This window comes from Moschus berezovskii, chromosome 4 (assembly GCF_049115385.1).
Source record: "Moschus berezovskii isolate FMDL1 chromosome 4, NW_MosBer_1.0, whole genome shotgun sequence".
In the NCBI taxonomy this organism is placed as follows: domain Eukaryota; kingdom Metazoa; phylum Chordata; class Mammalia; order Artiodactyla; family Moschidae; genus Moschus; species Moschus berezovskii.
The window spans coordinates 4,709,780-4,728,906 of record NC_142463.1 but is presented as its reverse complement, the minus strand read 5'-3'; the positions used below and the strand labels follow the sequence as shown (position 1 = coordinate 4,728,906).

Sequence of the window (19,127 nt, the reverse complement as noted above, 5' to 3'; positions counted from 1 at the left end):
AGTGGGCCTTAGAAAGCATCACTACGAACAAAGCTAGTGGAGGTGATGGAATTCCAGTGGAGCTATTTCAAATCCTGAAAGATGATGCTGTGAAAGTGCTGCACGCAATATGCCAGCAAATTTGGAAAACTCAGCAATGGCCACAGGACTGGAAAAGGTCAGTCTTCATTCCAATCCCAAAGAAAGGCAATGCCAAGGAATGCTCAAACTACTGCACAATTGCACTCATCTCACATGCTAGTAAAGTCATGCTCAAAATTCTCCAAGCCAGGCTTCAGCAATATGTGAACCGTGAACTCCCAGATGTTCAAGCAGGTTTTAGAAAAGGTAGAGGCACCAGAGATCAAATTGCCAACATCCGCTGGATCATGGAGAAAGCAAGAGAGTTCCAGAAAAACATCTATTTCTGCTTCATTGACTATGCCAAAGCCTTTGACTGTGTGGATCACAATAAACTGTGGAAAATTCTGAAAGAGATGGGAATCCCAGACCACCTGACATGCGTCTTGAGAAACCTGTATGCAGGTCAGGAAGCAACAGTCAGAACTGGTCATGGAACAACAGACTGGTTCCAAATAGGAAAAGGAGTGCGTCAAGGCTGTATATTGTCACCCTGCTTATTTAACTTATATGCAGAGTACATCATGAGGAACGCTGGGCTGGAAGAAGCACAAGCTGGAATCAAGATTGCTGGGAGAAATATCAATAACCTCAGATATGCAGATGACACTACCCTTATGGCAGAAAGTAAGAGGAACTCAAAAGCCTCTTGATGAAAGTGAAAGAGGAGAGTGAAAAGGTTGGCTTGAAGCTCAACATTCAGAAAACGAAGATCATGGCATCTGGTCCCATCACTTCATGGGAAATAGATGGGGAAACAGTGTCAGACTTTATTTTTTTGGGCTCCAAAATCACTGCAGATGCTGACTGCAGCCAGGAAATTAAAAGACGCTTACTCCTTGGAAGGAAAGTTATGACCAACCTTGATAGTATATTAAAAAGCAGAGACATTACTTTGCCAACAAAGGTCCATCTAGTCAAGGCTATGGTTTTTCCCGTGGTCAAGTGTGGATGTGAGAGTTGGACTGTGAAGAAAGCTGATCGCCAAAGAATTGATGCTTTTGAACTGTGGTGCTGGAGAAGACTCTTGAGAGTCCCTTGGACTGCAAGGAGATCCAACCAGTCCATTCTAAGGGAGATCAATCCTGGGTGTTCATTGGAAGGACTGATGCTAAACCTGAAACTGCAATTCTTTGGCCACCTCATGCGACGAGTTGACTCACTGGAAAAGACTCTGATGCTGGGAAAAGTTGGGGGCGGGAGGAGACGGGGACGACAGAGAATGAGATGGCTGGATGGCATCACCGACTCTGTGGACATGAGTTTGAGTGAACTCCGGGAGGCCTGGCGTGCTGTGATTCATGGCGTCGCGGTGAGTCGGACACGACTGAGCGACTGAACTGAACTGAAACAGTACTCGGAGTTCTTTCAAGCAGGGCTGTCCTTGGGATGGAAGGTTGAGCCCCTGCTTTCCCTTAAGCGCCTTCAGCCTGGGCTTCGGCCGTGTCTCTGGTCTGGAGGCGTCTTCAGAGCCCGCCCTTTGCTGGGTCCCTGCCCGTCTTCTCGCTCTTCATCCCTCGGTCTTCAGCGTCCCCCTCGGCAGAACTGAAATTCTTCCCCGTACCCATTCCCAATGTGCGCAGCGCTTCCAGGTGTCACCCCAAGTCCCAGCCACTCACCACACATTCTGAAGCCCCCTCGTGTGCGTCGGAATGCAGACGCTCTTGTTCCTCTGAGGCATGTTGCCGAGGACTCACAATTACCCCTCCCCCGGGAAAGAGCCCGTTTACTCCCACACTCTGGGAAAAGGCAGCCTCATTCCATTTTAGGCTGAGACGGTGAGATGTGGGGATCATGGGACTTGAGAGAAGCATGGAGCTGGACGGGGCCTCAAGAATGATCCAAGCCATATTTCCCGAAGAGCGTCTGCAGACCTCCAATCTCTTCCCACAACCTGCTGACTCCCACCCCCATGCTCCTGCTGGTGGTGAAACCACGCAACCCTTTATCCTGTCCTCAAGCATCCTCTGACAGCGTGGGTTTCCAGGGACCGCGTCCCAAGTGCGCTCCTCCATGGAGCTTTGCTTGGGAAGCAATAGTCAAACATCATACGCTAGTTACCGGTAAAGGCACTGACTCGGAGAGGGAACATGACTTCTCCGAGGCCACGCAGCTCATCGGTGCCGGAACCCAAGTCTCCCGCTGGAGCGTTTCACTGCAAGGCTCCCTGAGGTGCCTGACGGGCTACCTGTGATGACACCGGCTGGGCTCTGCACTCCTGGGGGGCCATCCTGGGTGTTATTCTTGTTTCTAGTCTCCCCTCGTTCTCCTAGCCTCACAGCAAAAGCTCAAACCTCGTTACAGTCACAGCTCCCTCCGATTTCTGTCTGGCTTGGTGTCCCTGTCCTGTACGCCCCCCGAAGCCCTTCCCAGCGCTTCTCAGCTTTGTCACTTAGCTCTGTCTGTCTCTCATCTAGCCCACCGTCTGCATTTAGACCCTGTCATCTCTTACCTGGGCGCCCGCCTTCCATCACCTCCTAACTAGATCTTGTTTCCTAACTTGTCATATTTCCTTCCAATCTTACTCTCAAACGTTAGCTGGAGCGGCAGCTGCCTCATGCATCTCCACCCCAGGTTCAAGCCCAGACTGCTTCCCCTGCAGTAAAATCACTGGTGACAGGATGTGCCCTAAGGCCACGCGCTTGTCATTCACTTACCAGCATCCTGATACGAAAACAGCCCGGAACAAGCCCAGGTCCTGACAGCGTGTCAGCAGCACTGACCTGTCCCTGCCCTTTTGAATTGTGCCGTCGGGCAGGGAGGAGTGTATATGGATGTGATTTAGAACCTATAGGTTCATTGTGGGAGGGAACGGGGCCCCCTTCACACAAATTTCATTGGTTTCAAGTGCACAGTACAAAGGTGGGGACAATGAAGATGGCGCAGGGAAATCAGCGCGAAAGTAAATGATATTTTACTTTTTGTTGGAGAGGTTAGATTTTTATCTTGGATTAATACAAACATGTTATTAATACTGAGATTTTTAGCTATTTAAAATAGTACAATGTTACCTGTAATTTATATTAATTTATATTTCCTATTGTGAAAACAGTTATGCTATTTAATAAATGAATCAAAAGAACAGACTGGACTTCCCTGGTGGTCCAGTGGTTACAAATCTGCCTGCAGGGCAGATCTACAGGGCCACAGCTTCGATCCCCTGTCAGGGAAGATTCCAAGGGAATGCCAAGAGGCCAAGAAGCAAAGAAGCCCATGCACCACAATGGCTGAGCCTGTGCTCCAGAGCCGTCCTAGAGCAACTCCTGAAGCCGGAGCCCCAGAGCCCGCCCTCTGCAACCATAGGAGCCATCGCAGTGAGAAGCCTGTGCGCTGAAACTGGAGAAACACAGCGGTCAGCAGTGAAGACCCAGCACACCCCAGAATAAGGTGAATAAAGCAAGAACAAATTAAGTTTGCTGTTGGGCTTCCCTGGTAGCTCAGATGGCAAAAAGAATCTGCCTGTAAGGTAAGAGACCCGGGTTTGATCCTTGGTTTGGGAAGATCCCCTGGAGAAGGGAATGGCTACCCACTCCAGTATTCTTGCCTGGATAATTCTATGGAGAAGCCTGGTGGGCTACAGTCCATGGGGTTGCAAAGAGTTCGACACAACTGAGGACACACACACACACACACACACACACACACACACAGCTGTTATTAAAGAATAAGAAATGATATTTTAACTCAGGGAATTCAAATACACAAAACCCGAATCCACTGGGATAGGTTTGCAAAAGAGGAGCGGATACTCACTCCAGCCAGAATCCTGGCAGAAAGCAGGTGGCGGGGATCTAGGGCATCTTGTAGGCATGCAGGACTCAGGGAAGTGATGGGGTCTCCAGAGGCACTGGGGGAGCCCCACTCCCTGTGTCTGAAGGGGCAAGCAGGGAAGTAAGAGCTGACACCCGGGAGCTGAGCCTTCAGCTCAACCTTGAAGCCAGATCACAGGGGCTGTCTGGCAGGGACGGGTCCCCAGAGCACATACTCTGCCCTCCCCACTCCTCGCAGCGCCTGGCCTTAGCTGCACCCAACACGGGGTCAGAAAGCGCGGGGCCAGGAGGACGCGATTCACCAAGTCACCCCAAGAGCGGGCGCTGGTCAGTGGGCAAGCTGACTCAGGAGCGCAAATGCAGAACCTAGAGCTCAGCATTCCTGGGGGAAGCGCAGGGGAGGAGTTTAGAGTCCCCTCAGCGCCCCAGTGCAGGCTCCTGGATTGATGCCTGTACCGTGTGCATTCTCTGAGGACCCGGCCCATCCAGGCAGAGCGAAGGTACGAACAGAAGAGGGGTGCTCTCTGGGCACACGGCTGCTGGGCCCTCACCCTGCCTGGGGCCCAGGTATCAGAAACACCAAGGAAAAGAAGAAGCAGGAGGTGGTTTCTCCCTAAAGCCTTCTGCAGGTTGCTTATACCCCCAGTGAAAGGCAGCACAGGGGACGCAGAGGTGGTGGAGGGGTGAGGAGGGCTGGGGGAGGGAGGAGCAGAGGGATAACCACTCCCTTGCAAGTGCCAAGCTCCGGTCTTGCCCGGAAGTGCCAGGCTCTGATCTCGCCCAGAAGTGCCCATCTCCGATCTTGCCTGGAAGTACCAGTTTGTGATCTTGCCCTTCATCACAGTACATCTCCACTTGCCAGCACCAAGGGCCCAAGTGTTTTCCCTTTTGGTGACTTGCCTGCATGAGTGAGCACGTATTTGTGTGTGTGTGTGATGGTACATGTGTGTGCGATGGTACACATGTGTGTGCACTCACACATGTATGTTGGGAAAGAATCTGTCTTGTGTGGGGAGGGGAGCCATGCACATCCCTTAGGGGTCAAGACAGACTTGCGGAGGGCACATTTGACAAGCTGGGAAGCAGCCTGGTACAATTAAAAGTTAATCTCAGGTCAGGGAAAATATTTTCAGCAAGTGTGACAATAGTATTATATCTATGTTATGTGAAGGAGACCTACAAGATGTCAAAAAGACATAAAGACATGGGGAAATATTGCCCAAGGACCTGACTAGAGAAGTCCCATGTGAACAGGTCTGCAAAGAAAACCCAAACCCTGTGGGTAAGCCCTGGTCCCGAGCAGTAAAGAGAGGGCGGGTGAGCAGGCATTAGAGAAGGGCCAGGGCACGCTGACTAAATTGGAGATTTAAACGTGAGTATTAATCACCCGTAATGTTCAGGGTGGGACGTGACACACGCACTCACTGATGGAATAGAAATCCTTTCAGAGAACAATTTGGAAAATTTATTCTTGTCCCAGGAATACTGATCCTAAGAATTTATCCTAAGGACACAACCCTGAATAAGAAAAAAAGCATATGAATGCTAATAAAGACACTAATTACAGCGTTATTGATAATAGTAAAAATGTTAATGCATAGTCCCTTCTTATAGGAATTTGGTTTAAGTATTTCGTGGTTAATCACCTCAATAGGTGATTGAAATTAAGAAGACCAGGTAGCAACATGGAAAACACTTTAGGTATATTAACTCAACAGAGCAGAGCACAAAATTATATCTCCCCCATGATTGTAAGCGAGGAAAATTACCCATGCAAACGGGCTAGCTTGGAAAAAGAGTGGGAAATGAAGGGAGACCCTGTGATGGGATGCTGATGCCATAGTTTAATTTTTCTCTTTCTAAATTTTTGGTATTGCTTTAATTATTGCCTGTGTAACACACAGATATATACTGTGTGTGTGTGTGTGCATTTGTATAAGGACTTCCCTGGTGACTCAGATGTTAATGAATTTGTCTGCAATGTGAGAAACCGTGGTTTGAACCCTGGGTTGGGAAGATCCCCTGGAGAAGGGAACGGCAACTCGCTCCAGTATTCTTGCCTAGAGAATTCCATGGACAGAGGAGCCTGGCGGGCTACAGTCCTTGGGGTTGCAAAGAGTCGGACACGACTGAGTGGCTAACACACACATGTGTAAGTATACACAGCATATATCAGTATATATATTATATACATATATATACTTGTAGTGTATACATATACTATATACTGTATGTATATCTATCTATATGTATACTATATATATTTATATACACAGTACCTGTATATATTATGTTTTCCCTAAGACGCTATGGAAAAACCTGAAGAAACTTTTTGGCCAACCAAGTATATGTATATGAATACTGTGTATATGCGTAGTAAATATGTATATCCGTACTATGACATGTAGCTTTATACTATGATACGTGCTGTATCTACACACAGGTATATGCCGTGTACATACACGTGTACACAATATAGGCAGCACATACGCATGTTTGTAAATAATGATCGCAGAGCTGGGCGTGCACCATTCTCCTGTTTCAGCCATCTGCCCTCCACACTCAAAAGCCCACCCCTCACGTGTGCACAGTGGGGAACGCAGCAGGTGGGAGGCGGTTACCTACGAGCACCCCGGGGGGCAGCTGGGCGGAGGGGTCCTTCATCCAGTCGTCGTTGGCCAGTTCTATCACGGCGTCCACGTGCCGAACGTCAGCGCAGATCAAGTCCCTCAGTCTCGCCTCATCCCCGCCTTCCAGGGCTGACTTTAATTTCTTTACGAAATCTGAGTTGACCGGGTAATCGGGAAGGCGATCGGAGACCGACATTGTGCTGTCGCCTATGTGTTGACCAAATCGCTCTTCTCAGCTGAGTCCAGAGTCAGCAGCTGTGTGGACAGGGCTGTGAGAGCGCCTATAAATAGAGACGTGGTCAGTTACAGCTCCGGGGACTGGCCTCCTGCCAGCAGCCCTCCCCGCTCCCTTCCTCACCGAGACGGGAATTAATCTCCCCAAGGCCTCCGTTAGGATCCTAGAGAGGGGCCAGGAAACGCATCAGTGAGTGGGAGAAGCAGATAGCGCGGGGTTGTGGAAACTAAAGCTGTCCTGGGCACTGCCGATCAACGTCTTCTTTTGTCAAAGTGAGACTCTGTCCTGAACGTTTAAGATACTTTTCCCCAAGATTGGGCTTGCAAATCTCTGTGCTGTTGAAAGGAACATTTTGTAACGTTCTATTAATATACCACTGTACGTCTTCACTTCATCTAAATAGAGAGCCTGCTGCTGCTGCTGCTAAGTCACTTCAGTAGTGTCTGACTCTGTGTGACCCCATAGACGGAAGCCCAACCAGGCTCCCCCGTCCCTGGGATTCTCCAGGCAAGAACACTGGAGTGGGTTGCCATTTCCTTCTCCAAATAGAGAGCCTGGTTGACTACAAATTGACCTGACTTGAAACAGAGGAGAATGCAGGGAAATCTTTGGTTTCTAAATTCAGAGATGGACTGTTCTGTCCCAAGAAGACAAGATCGTCAAGTAAGTGAACACAAACAAGCATCCTAAGTGTGAGAGGCAGCCTCTGTACTTCCTAAGGATGCAAACCTCAGCTTAAAGCATCCAATTCCATGCCCAATGGAAGTGCAAGGCGCTGATGTTGGTTTCTGTGCATTCCTTGGGGGGTAGGGGGCTTTCCCCGCTATAACCTATCTCTCTATTGGTCCTGTATCTCCTCCATCAACCTGGGCACAAAACACAGTGGCTCCAGTGGTGCCTGGGTGCTCTGATAATTTGAGGGGCCCAGGCTGGGGCATTTAGCTTAAAAGTTAATTTTTGGATACGTTAAAAATTGAAATATACCAAGCGCATAACACTGTGCAAGTTCAAGGTGTCTGTCATGTTGATCTGATGCATTTATATATTGTGACATGATCGTCATCGTAGTGTTAGCTGACACCTCTGTCATATTGCAGAATTGCAAGTTTTTTCTTTTTTTGTGGTATAGATACTTAAGTTTTTTGAGTCTCTTAGAAAGTCCGACGTTCGTATACAGCCCTGCTGTCTATTATCACCGTCCTGTGTGCTGCATCTCCAGGACTTACTTATTCGCTGGTTGCAAGTTTGTGCCCTTCAGTGATCTTTCTTCTCTGCCCTCACCTAGTTTATTTTTCTATATTTAAAATTTAAACAATTAAACATAGCTTTTCAATTGAAGTATAGTTGGTTTATAATGTTGTGGTAGATTCTGGGGCACACAGAGTGATTCAGTTATACATATATTGGTGTTGTGATCAGTCGTGTCCAACTCTGTGCCGACCCCACGGGCTCTAGCCTGCCAGGCTCCTCTGTCCGTGGGATTTTCCAGGCAAGAATACTGGAGTGGGTGGCCGTTTCCTACTCCAGGGGATTCTTCCCGACCCAGGGATTGAACCCGCATCTCCTGTGTCTCCTGCATTAGTAGGCGGGTTCTTTACCACTGCACCACCTGGGAAACCCATACATAAAATTTTGCGGAAAAATCAGAACCAATTTTTGGCCAACCCAATATGTATGTGTGTATTCATATGGCTTTTCTAGAGTCCCCTTCAACCTGTGTCGCGGTCTGGCCACCTCTTCCTTTTCTGTCTCCCCATGTGATGGTTAATTTTGTGTGTGAACCTGGCTGGGCCATGCTACCCCAGATACTTGGTCAAACATATTCTGGAGGTTCCTGTGTGGTTTTTTGATGAGATTAGCATTTAAGTTGGTGGACTTTGGTAAAGCAGATGACCCTTCATAATTTGAGTGGGCTTCATCCAATCAGTTGCAGACCTTCACAGAACAAAGCCTGATGCCCCCCAAGCAGGAAGGCATTCTGCTAGCAGATAGCCTTTGGACTAGACCTGCAGCTCTTCCTGGGTCTCCAGCCTGCTGACCTACACTTCAGGTTTTGGACTCACTGGTTGCCACAGTTATGTGAGTTGATTTCTTAAAAAAGAAATCCTATGCATCTTTATTTTAAGGCTGTATATACACACACACTCCCCCCCACATCCTCCTGGTTCTATTTCCCTGGAGAGCCCTGAATAACACACCCCTCTCCTCTCAGCTTCTCTGCAGGACTTTGCAGCTTCTGTTCCATATGCTGATGCTTTTCCCTGACATGTCTACATCTGCGTTTGAGGAGCCAGCCCTGGACTTCCTACCCAATATTTGTTCTCCTTCCTCCTACCTAACAGAGCCTGGGTTTTCTTTGTTGCGACAATGTGCCTGGCCCCTGGTGATGAATTATATTGATCTTAGTCAGCAATATCTGCCCTAGTCTCCTTTGCTAGCTACTAGACTTCTTAGCCTCCCTTGTAACACAGTTGTGGCCAGTGAGATCAGGAATGATCTGCCCTGGTGCATCTGGGAAGTTTTCTGCTTTCTTGATTGAAAGGGGAGGTGGTGGCTGGCACTTCTTTCCTTTCTCTTTCTTCTCTCCTTGAACATGGACGTGATGTGTGGAGCTGTGGCAGCCATATTACAGCCATGAGGGGTCAGACAAAAGATGAAGTCTCAACATACTCAGGTGGGTGGGATAGAAAGAGGGAGTGAGACAGATGGTTCCTTGATTACATTTCTGAACCTTTGTCCCAGCCTCAGGCTGCCAATTGCCAGACTTCTTGTCTTTATTCCGTAAGTACCCTTCATGTGTTTTCTGTGACTTGCAGCTGAAAGTATTCCTGGTTGATGTAGGTAGTGTGTTCACTCTGCCTTTAAAATCATGAACACATCCTGGTTTTGGTTTAAAGAGATGCAGGACAAAGAATGTAAGTCAACTCTCTAAGCTTTCCATTCTTTGGTAATTGAACTCTGGTCTTCCATGAGAAAATCTCACTGAATGTTAAAAGGATAGCAGCCAACCCCAGACTCCTTGAGCAGAGGAACAGTGGCATCACGGGCTAGGGTCATCACGGAAACCAGGCAGGACCACTCGAGGGGCTGCTGATGGACCCTGATGGAGACATTACTGGAATCTCTGGCAATGGGGCTCCACCTAGAAAGGAGAAATGAGCTCTGGGAATCTGTATTCAGATGTCTGACTAACTTGCAGAGTCTGTGGTTGGCCTCTGGTTCTTTCTCCAACCAAAGAATGATTTGTTTTGAAAGAGATTTTAAATCCGAATTTCCAAACACAAATGCCTTGTAGCATCAGATGACTTACATTTGGAAAGAAATTTAACACCAGCTCATTTGTGTCAATACAAAGATACGAAATGTAGTGATCACAGGAAATTGATCGGAATTTGGGTAAGGTGACTTAAAGAAATAAAATGAGGATTATTAGAGATTGCTATCAAACTTCAAATCAGAAGGGAGGTAAAGATGAAGCACTTGTTAGGCAGATAATAAGATGACAAAGCCTCAAAATATGGCACTCACTGATCTTAATTATCAAGCTATCTGCTGGGTGTTTAATCAGTAGCACATACACTATGCTAATTATTCTGGCTAATTTGGTATAATGTAATTCTTTATCAACCTTGCTATGTATAAATTAGGAATTGAAATGTAACTAACACAAATTATATTTAAGGCAACATGAATTTCTTTATTTCATTGTGAAATCTTCTGATTTCTGTTTCTTTGTCTTTCCTTTTTTTGATTTGTTCATGGGACCCCCCCAACTGCCAACCATACCTCAGTCCCCTACAAGTTGAGCCATTGTTTGAAGAGGAAGGGACCAGGTACCAATATTTCTCCTTGAACTTCTTGGAAATCTTGTATTTGACTTTCTCCTTCACCAACTGCCCTTGAAAGGTACGGAATATATTTAAGCAATCAATGGTAGAGAGATCCTGGCTTTCTCTGGATCAGATAAAGGTCGCTTCATTGTTCCACTTGGAGGTTTAAATAATCATCAGAGGGTACCATGATTCATGATCTTTCCCAGTATCAAGAAAAGACCCTGATGCTGGGAAAGATTGAAGGCTAGAGGAGAAGGGGATGACAGAGGATGAGATGGTTGGATGGCATCACCAACTCAATGGACATGAGTTTGAGCAAAGTCCAGGAGATGATGAAGGGCAGGAAAGCCTGGTGTGCTGCAGTCCATGGGGTTGCAAAGAGTCGAACACTACTGAGCAACTGAACAACCATGATTCATGGGTTTCAGTGATATATTGTATATGACTTACATCAAGTTACGTGTACAGATGGACAGGGAGGCCTGGTGTGCTGTGGTTCATGGGGTCGCAAAGAGTCGGACACGACTGAGCAACTGAACTGAACTGAATAACACAGATCCTCATAGAATAACATAAATGCTATCTAAAATTTTTTGCATCACGCAGTTTGCATCTGATGAGCTCGGTATAACTGTGCAAAGAGACGAATAGTATGCCTTTGAGACCACCAGCCTTGGAAGTTTTTCTCTATCAATACTCCTGGTCTTGAACTATTGTGCAACAAGATAACAATGCCTGATGAATAAAAGGAAACAATGTGGATCTAATTTAGTCTCAGTCCTGTGTTAGGAGGAAAATCAATAAGTTGGTTGCCAGTGGAGGGTCGCGGTTTAGAAAAACGGTCAGTCGCATATATGCGGACCCCATTGTGACCTCAGGTCAGGAACAAGCGCCAGGCATATCAGGTTAACTCAAAGTGACCGTGGCATAATTCCACTGTGACACAGGTCCACTTCTGAGACTGAGTCCTCCTTTGAGCTCGAAAGGCCCTTGCTAAACTCTTAAGTCCTGGAGAACTCCTTCCACATGCGGGTTCCCTGAAGGTCAGCCCTCGAGTGCTCTCGGCTTAAATCTCACCGTCTAACCCAGTGGACTCACCAGCCTGGGGCTGACCTGGACTGTAAAGAAGGCTGAGCACTAAAGAACTGATGCTTTCAAATTGTGGTGCTGGAGAAGGCTCTTGAAAGTTCCTTGGACCGCAAGGAGATCCAACCAGTCAATCCTAAAGGAAATTAACCCTGAGTATTCATTGGAAGGACTGATACTGAAGCTGAAACTCCAATACTTTGATTGCATGGTGCAAAGAGCCAACTCATTAGAAAAGACCCTGATACTGGGGAACATTGAGGGCAGGAGGAGAAGGGGACAGCAGCAGAGGATGAGATGGTTGGAGAGCATCACCGACTCAATGGACATGAGTCTGAGCAAACTCTGGGAGACAGTGAAGGACAGAGGAGCCTGGTGTGCTGCAGTCCACGGGGTCACAAGCAATTGGACACAGCTTAGTGTTGAATAATAACAACAAAATACCTATACTTACTCTTTTTCAGATTATTTTCCATCCTAAGTTATTACAAGATATTGAATTAGTTCCCTATGCTATATAGTAGGTCCTTGTTTATTTTATGTATAGTATATTTGTTTATTCAAAATTCCTAATTTATTCCCCCCATCAATAAATACTTTTTGACCTCTCTTATATGCCAGGCACTTCTTGATATGCTGAGAATATAGTATACTATATACTGTGAAGTGAAGGTTGCTCAGTCGTGTCTGACCCTTGTATAGTCCATGTCTGTTTGGTCCATGGAATTCTCCAGGCCAGAATACTGGAGTGGGTAGCCTTTCCCTTTTCCAGGAAATCTTCTGGACCCAGGGATTGAACTCAGGTCTCCTGCATTGCAGGCAGATTCTTTACTATCTGAGCCTCTCCCCTAAACCCAGTTCTAGATAGTTCCTCTGATGAGTTCTACCTAACTTTCAAGAAATAGTTAATTTCTATTTCTATTGACACAGCTAGTTAATAGAATCAAACCCAGGTCTCCTGCATTGCAGGCAGATCCTTTACCAGTTGAGCCACCAGGGAAGCCCAAGAATACTGGAGTGGGTAACCTATCCCTTCTCCAGCGGATTTTCCCCACCCAGGGATTGAACCGGGTCTCCTGCATTGCAGGCGGGTTCTTTGCCAGCTGAGCTATGAGGGAAGCCCCCTAAAGTACTGTAGTATGGGGTATAGAATATAATCTATACTGTGGCATGTGGTATAGAATACACTGAAAACTGTTGCACACGTATATAATGTACTGGGTACTGTGTGCTCCTTATGCAGTCCTGTTGTACACGAGGCAGTCTTCTAAAGAAGCTACATGTATGAGCACTGCTTCTCTCCACATGCTGCGAGGCAGGGGCTCTCATCTTCACGGAGTAGTGAAGTAACTTCCCGGGGGTCCCACAGCTAAGCGGCGGGGCTAAAATGCAAATGCAGGGATTGGGATGTGCTCCTCAGAACTGTGTGGCCATTCTTGGCATTCAGACCCCCGCCAGGCCCAAATCTGCCCTCTCTTAGTTTCTTCCTCTGCCTTCTTTTCTATTTTGCTCTTTCTTTTGAGAGGCAGTCTTGTGAAAAAAGATGGGGAAGGGATGGGAGGAAGGTAAAGAGGAGCAAGGGCTGAGGCAGGGACTGGGAACATTGAAAGAACTTTGCGAGCAAAGGCCCAGGAGCGGCTGTGACGTAGGTGGGAACCGGATAAAGAAAGAATGGCAAGTGCTTTGAAATAATCTCGAGTGGCTAGAGGGTGTTCTCCTCATCAAGAGACACCTTGGTGAGCCGAGACCACCAGGGTCATGGCTTTTCAAGAGTGATCCAGCTAATTGTGGGTGTCACTGACATTGGTGGGAGGAGGCAGGACATTACCTATTGAGCCACAAAATTGTAAGGTGGAAAGTTTGACTTCGGAGGGTTAAAAGGTAAAATCAACCTGATAGGGACTTCCCTGGTGGTCCAGGGGTTAAAAATCTGCCTTGCAATGCAAAGGTGGCAGGTTCAATCCCTGGTCAGGAACTGAGACCCCACATGCCTCAGAGAAACAAACCCTGCTTTCCACAACTGCTGAACCCAAGGCCCTGGAGCCCGTGAGCCACATCTAGAGAGTCCGTGTACCACAGCGAAAGATTCTGCATGATGCGGTGAAGATCCCGAGTTCTGCAACTCAAGAACCGATGCGGCCAAAAAGAAATAGCAAATCAACCTGATGGAGCAAAGCAGTCTGTGTACCCCTGGTCTGACCTTGACCAATTCAAGGGTGCAGAGGCAAAGTTTGTAATCTACTTTCAGGTTTGAAGCCCTCCTGTCTTAGATAGTCTTGGAAATGAAGGAAAGGGAGCAAAGTGCGGAAGATGTGTATCCGGTTGAAGTTAAGGAGGGAGTGCCTCGCCATGACAAAGTGTTGAGGAATCTCTGTGAGAAACAGGGCAGGCAAGACAGGAAGGGTGGGCCAGCTCTCCACACGTGTGAGTGGGAGAGGAGCCCTGGGCTGGGCATGGGGTGGGTCTTGCCTCCTCCGCAGGTTGGGGAAGGGCCCCGAGCCCCTCCGGGTGCCCCGAGAACACCAGCTTCTCATGTTACATTCTGAAGGCCTTCCAGCTTCAGTCACGCACGTTTCAGAAGGGAGCATCGCACCAGCCATTCCAGAGGGTTATATGTTAAAAGCGGCTTCCCTGGCGGCTCCGATGGTAAAGAATCTGCTGGCAATGCAAGAGACTGAAGTTCAAGCCCTGGGTCAGGATGATCCCCTGGGTCAGGACGATTCCCTGGAGGAAGGCATGGCTACCCACTCCAGTATTCTTGCTGGAGAACTTCATGGACAGAGAAGCCTGGCGGGCCACAGTTCATGGGATCACAAAGAGCTGGACGTGACTGAGTGACTAACACTTTCAATTACACTTCATATGTTAAAAAATGAGACAAAACAGATGAACAAACACCTGGAAAGAAACACTCTGCCCACTGGTGAAGCTCCTGGCCATGTCTGTGACTAATTCTTTCCAAATCTACACAAATTGTTATGGAAAAGTACCATGTCTGTAAGGTTAAACTGTGTCTTCTCAGGTGGCCTGGTGGTAAAGAACTCGCCTGCCAATAGAGGAGACATGAGACGCGGGTTTGATCCCTGGATCTGGAAGATCCTCTGGAGGAGGCATGGCAGCCCACTCCAGTATTCTTGCCTGGAGAATCCCATGGACAGAGGAGCCTGGCGGGCTACAGTCCATGGGGTCGCAAAGGGCTGGACACGACTGAAGCGACTCAGCACACACGCACTTCTCTAGTCTGGGTCTGAAAATCTTTGACCTCAGGGACACACACGGTCCACGATCTACCCAACTGTAGTGGGCAACTTGGGAGATGGCCCTGATGACCCATCTCTGATCTCCGCATGCTGCGTCATCCCCTCCCCTCGAGTGTGGACTCGGTGACCTGGTCCTAATCGACACGGCACAGCAGAGGGGCTGGTTTTGCTTTGGAGGTTAGGTCACTAGGTCACAGAGGGACTGCAGCTTCTGTTCTGGATGCTCTTTCTCTCCTTCTCAAACTGCTCATGCTGGAGGAAGCCGGCTTCCATGGGATGAGACAGCATCGTGGAGGGTCCCAGGTGAGTGAACTTGAAAGTGGATATTCTGAGGCTGCCAGTTGTCACTGAGGGGGCCTGGCAGTGGAGTCGTCTGCCTAGTTGAGTCTTGATATGAGAGCAACTTCATGAGAAGCTTTGAGCTGAGCCTCCTCCAATGAGTCATGCCCAGATTTCTGATCCACAGAAACAAAAATCATAAGTGCTTGTTGCTTTATGCGGTTAGGTTTTGGGGGTAATTTTCTATGCAATAATACATAATTATTCCTCTACCTGAGCTACTGTTTTTAGAAAGCGGTGAATCTCATTCTTCCCTCTCTCTTTCCCCACCCAAGGATAAACCAACACGAACTCTGATTCAGAAGAGCAAAAGGAGAGGTTATTTTGAGTCATCAGAGCAAATGTCTCTTTATGAAACAGTTGCTGCATGAAACAAGAGAAAATTTGAGAAAATCTCCGATTCATGGTGCCACTGAGAATCTAGATGAACACTGTGTATACGGAAAAGGAGATCAAGGAAGATGGCTCTGAGGTGAGAACCATTGTTTTAAGTCTTAAAGTGAAATGCACACAGTGATTGGAGATTGCAGACAATCAGATCAGTGATTTAAAAGGCCAGGCAGAGAAAACTTCTCATGCTCAGACTATAAAGGGGACAAAAAGAGGCATATAAAGAAAAGTAACATTGAAGACAAATTCAGGAATTTCATTATATCTTAGGAGAAATAGGAGCAGAGAGAATATAACATGTAAACAAGGAAATAATACAAAGTAAGTTATACTGTGGACGGAATTATGTTCCCCAACCGAACCCATATGTTGAAGCCCTAACCGCTTATGTGACTCTCGTGGGGACAGGGCTTTTAAACAGGTGGCTTAGGTTCAATGAGCTGCTGAGTGTGGGGCAGGGCTGATCTGATAAAACTGGTGTCCTTACAGAAGAACCGCTAAAGACCCCTCTCCCTGGGCACACAGAGGGAAGGCCATGTAAGCACATGGTGAGGTGGCGGCCACCTATGAATAAGAACAGAGGCTTCAGAATGATACCTACTTTGTCAGTATCTTGATCTTGGACTTCCCAGCCTCCAGAACTGTGAGAAATAAGTTTGTTTTTTAAGAACCCCTGTCTGTTCTGGTTTATTGGGTTGGCCAAAAAGTTCATTTGATTTTTGCATACAATTTTTCAAAAAACCAGAATGAATCTTTTGGCCAACTCAATATTATGGTAGCCCATAACAAAAAAATGGGCTGTGATAAGTTTCCTGAGCTGAAGAATATCTTTTCTCCAAATTAAAATTCTCTTTAAGCATCTTTAAAAATAAAAGATTTAATTGTCTTTAAAGTAGCCTTCAAGAGACTTTTTGAAAAGATATTTAGAAATATGCCTGAACATATTCCAATGACATTTGGTATTTCAAGGAAAAAGGAACAACTCTTACAGGTTTACAGTAGAAAAGCCACATTACCTAACTGGTAGCAGTTTTCTTCATGTAATGATAAAGTGGTACAAAGCAACAGAGTAATCCCCACAAAGTTTTGAGGGGAAAATACTGTCTCAAAGAACTCCATTTTCAGCCAATCTAATGCTCATGTATGAGAAATCAGAAAGAGATCTTCAGTCATGAAAGGAATAAGCATCATTTCGTGGGAAAAAATGGAGAAAGATATCTGCAAAATGTCAAATAGACAAAGTGCTCACTCTCAGATTATGTGAAGAATTCCTACAAATCAATTAGAGAAAGGGAGACCACCAAGTATAAACATACCAGAGACTTGCATGGATACATCCTCAAATAGGGTATCCAAGTAGCAATACATAAATGTTGAGGGGCTTACTTTCAGTCAGTTCAGTTCAGAAGATCAGTTGTGTCTGACTCTTTGAGACCTCATGGACTGTAGCATGCCAGGCTTCCCTGTCCATCACCAACTCACAGAGTTTACTCAAACTCATGTCCATTGAGTCGGTGATGCCATCCAACCATCTCATCCTCTGTCGTCCCCTACTCCCACCTTCAGTCTTTCCCAGGATCAGGGTCCTTTCCAATGAGTCAGCTCTTTGCATCAGGTGGCCAAAGTATTGGAGTTTCAGCTTCAGCATCAGACCTTCCAATGAATATTCAGGATTGATTTCCTTTAAGATGGACTGGTTGGATCTCCTTGCAGTCCAAGGGACTCTCAAGAGTCTTCTCCAACACCACAGTTCAAAAGCACCAATTCTTCGGCGCCCAGCTTTCTTTATAGTCCAACTCTCGCATCCATACGTGACCACTGGAAAAACCATAGCCTTGGCTAGATGGACCTTTGTTGGCAAAGTAATGTCTCTGCTTTTTAATATGCTGTCTAGGTTGGTCATAGCTTTTCTTCCAAGGAGCAAGCGTCTTTTAATTTCATGGCTGCATTTACCATCTGCACTGATTTTCAAGCCCCCCCCCAAATAAAGTCTCTCACTGTTTCCATTGTTTCCCCATCTATTTGCTGTTTACTTTCGTTAGTTACCCAGGAAATGCAAATTAAAGCCCCACTGAAATAACTCTACACTGTCTCCAGAATGCCTGCAATTTAATTTTGATGATTTGAAGTCATTTCCAAAAACTACTAGGGCATAAGTTGATGCAACCACTTTAGAAAACTGGGATTATTTACTCAAGTTGAAGCATGCACAGCTAAGTACAAACGTGTCTCCCTGCCAGATAAATGCCCAACAGAAATGTTTGCACATTCCCATAAAAAGCATGTTCAGGAATGGTCATAACAGCATCACTCCTAATGCCTCAAACTGGAAACAGTTGGGTTGTACATTAACAGTAGAGTGGATAAATAATGGTGTTCCTACACCAGGAAGGATTCTGCGATGTAGGGGAATTTACCACCGTCGCCTGCACCAGAGCTTGACTCTCACAAACACAGTGTTGAATAGATGAAAGTGCCCAACACAAAGGAGTGAATTCCATGTGACACTGTTCACATGAAGACTAGAAAACGGGCGAAAGGAAACTACAGGAGTCGAAGTCAAGAGAGTGATTGATCTTTCAGGAGACAGGAGAGGGAGAAAGTGGGAAATTTCAGGGCAAGTTTTACTTCTTGATCTGGTTGGTGGCTGCAGGGGTGTTACTGATGATCCATGGGGCAGCTGAGTGTGTGTGTGTTAAGTTGAGTGTGTGTGTGTTTGTGTGAAGTCCTCTGTTTATGCTTCAGATATGTGTGTAGGAGCTTCCCTGGTGGCTCAGACAGTAAAGCGTCTGCCTGCAATGCGGACGACCTAGGATCTTCCCTAGGTGGGGAAGATCCCCTGGAGAAGGCAGTGGCACCCCACTCCAGTACTCCTGCCTGGAAGATTCCACGGACGGAGGAGCCTGGTGAGCTATAGTCCCCGGGATCTCAAACAGTCGGACACGACGGAGCAACCTCACTGTTTACCCTCTCTGTATATATCATACTGCATAATATGAAAAAGATAGTGATAGGCTATTGCAAAGGAAAAGGCAACTGAGACAGATACCAGCAGAAATATTCAGGGCAGCTTTTGTTGAGAGTTCCTTCATGCTCTGAACCAGAAAATGACCTGATTTGGGGGAGGTGGAGGATGAGTGGAGAAATCCCCCAGACAGATAGGAGTAAGACTCCCCTGCGAGCCCCAGGAGGCTCCTTGGGGACTGACCCAGGGCAGAAGGGTCCCTGAGTTCACCCTCCAGACTCCAGGTGTCAAAGGTCAGCCTGCCAGCCCGTGAGCAACTTATGTGGATGATGTTTGGTGTCTCCAGGATTGTCCAGTCCTCTGCTCTTCCCCTCAGTGACCTGTCACTGGTGAGAAGCTCACTCTTGGCGGTCTGGGTACCCACAAACCCACTGAAAAGAAAATGCTTACAAATCTATTAAAAAAGGCAGGCAGCCCAGTAGAAAAATGAGCAAGTGAC

General features: G+C 46.9%; 1 protein-coding gene across 2 annotated transcripts in view; it reads right to left on the bottom strand.

Annotated features, from left to right (window-relative positions):
- ASB18 (ankyrin repeat and SOCS box containing 18) overlaps window positions 1–7,012 on the bottom strand; it is an 83,687-nt gene extending 76,675 nt beyond the window's left edge. For both annotated transcript variants that reach the window (XM_088835095.1, XM_055401864.2), the window contains exons 1-2: window positions 6,879–7,012; window positions 6,512–6,801 (exon numbers count right to left, since the gene is read on the bottom strand). In XM_088835095.1, coding sequence (XP_088691221.1) covers window positions 6,512–6,716 — 205 coding nt within the window. In that variant the 5' untranslated portion in view covers window positions 6,717–6,801; window positions 6,879–7,012. The remainder of the gene's footprint in view (window positions 1–6,511; window positions 6,802–6,878) is intronic.
- Between the last annotated feature and the right edge of the window lie 12,115 nt (window positions 7,013–19,127).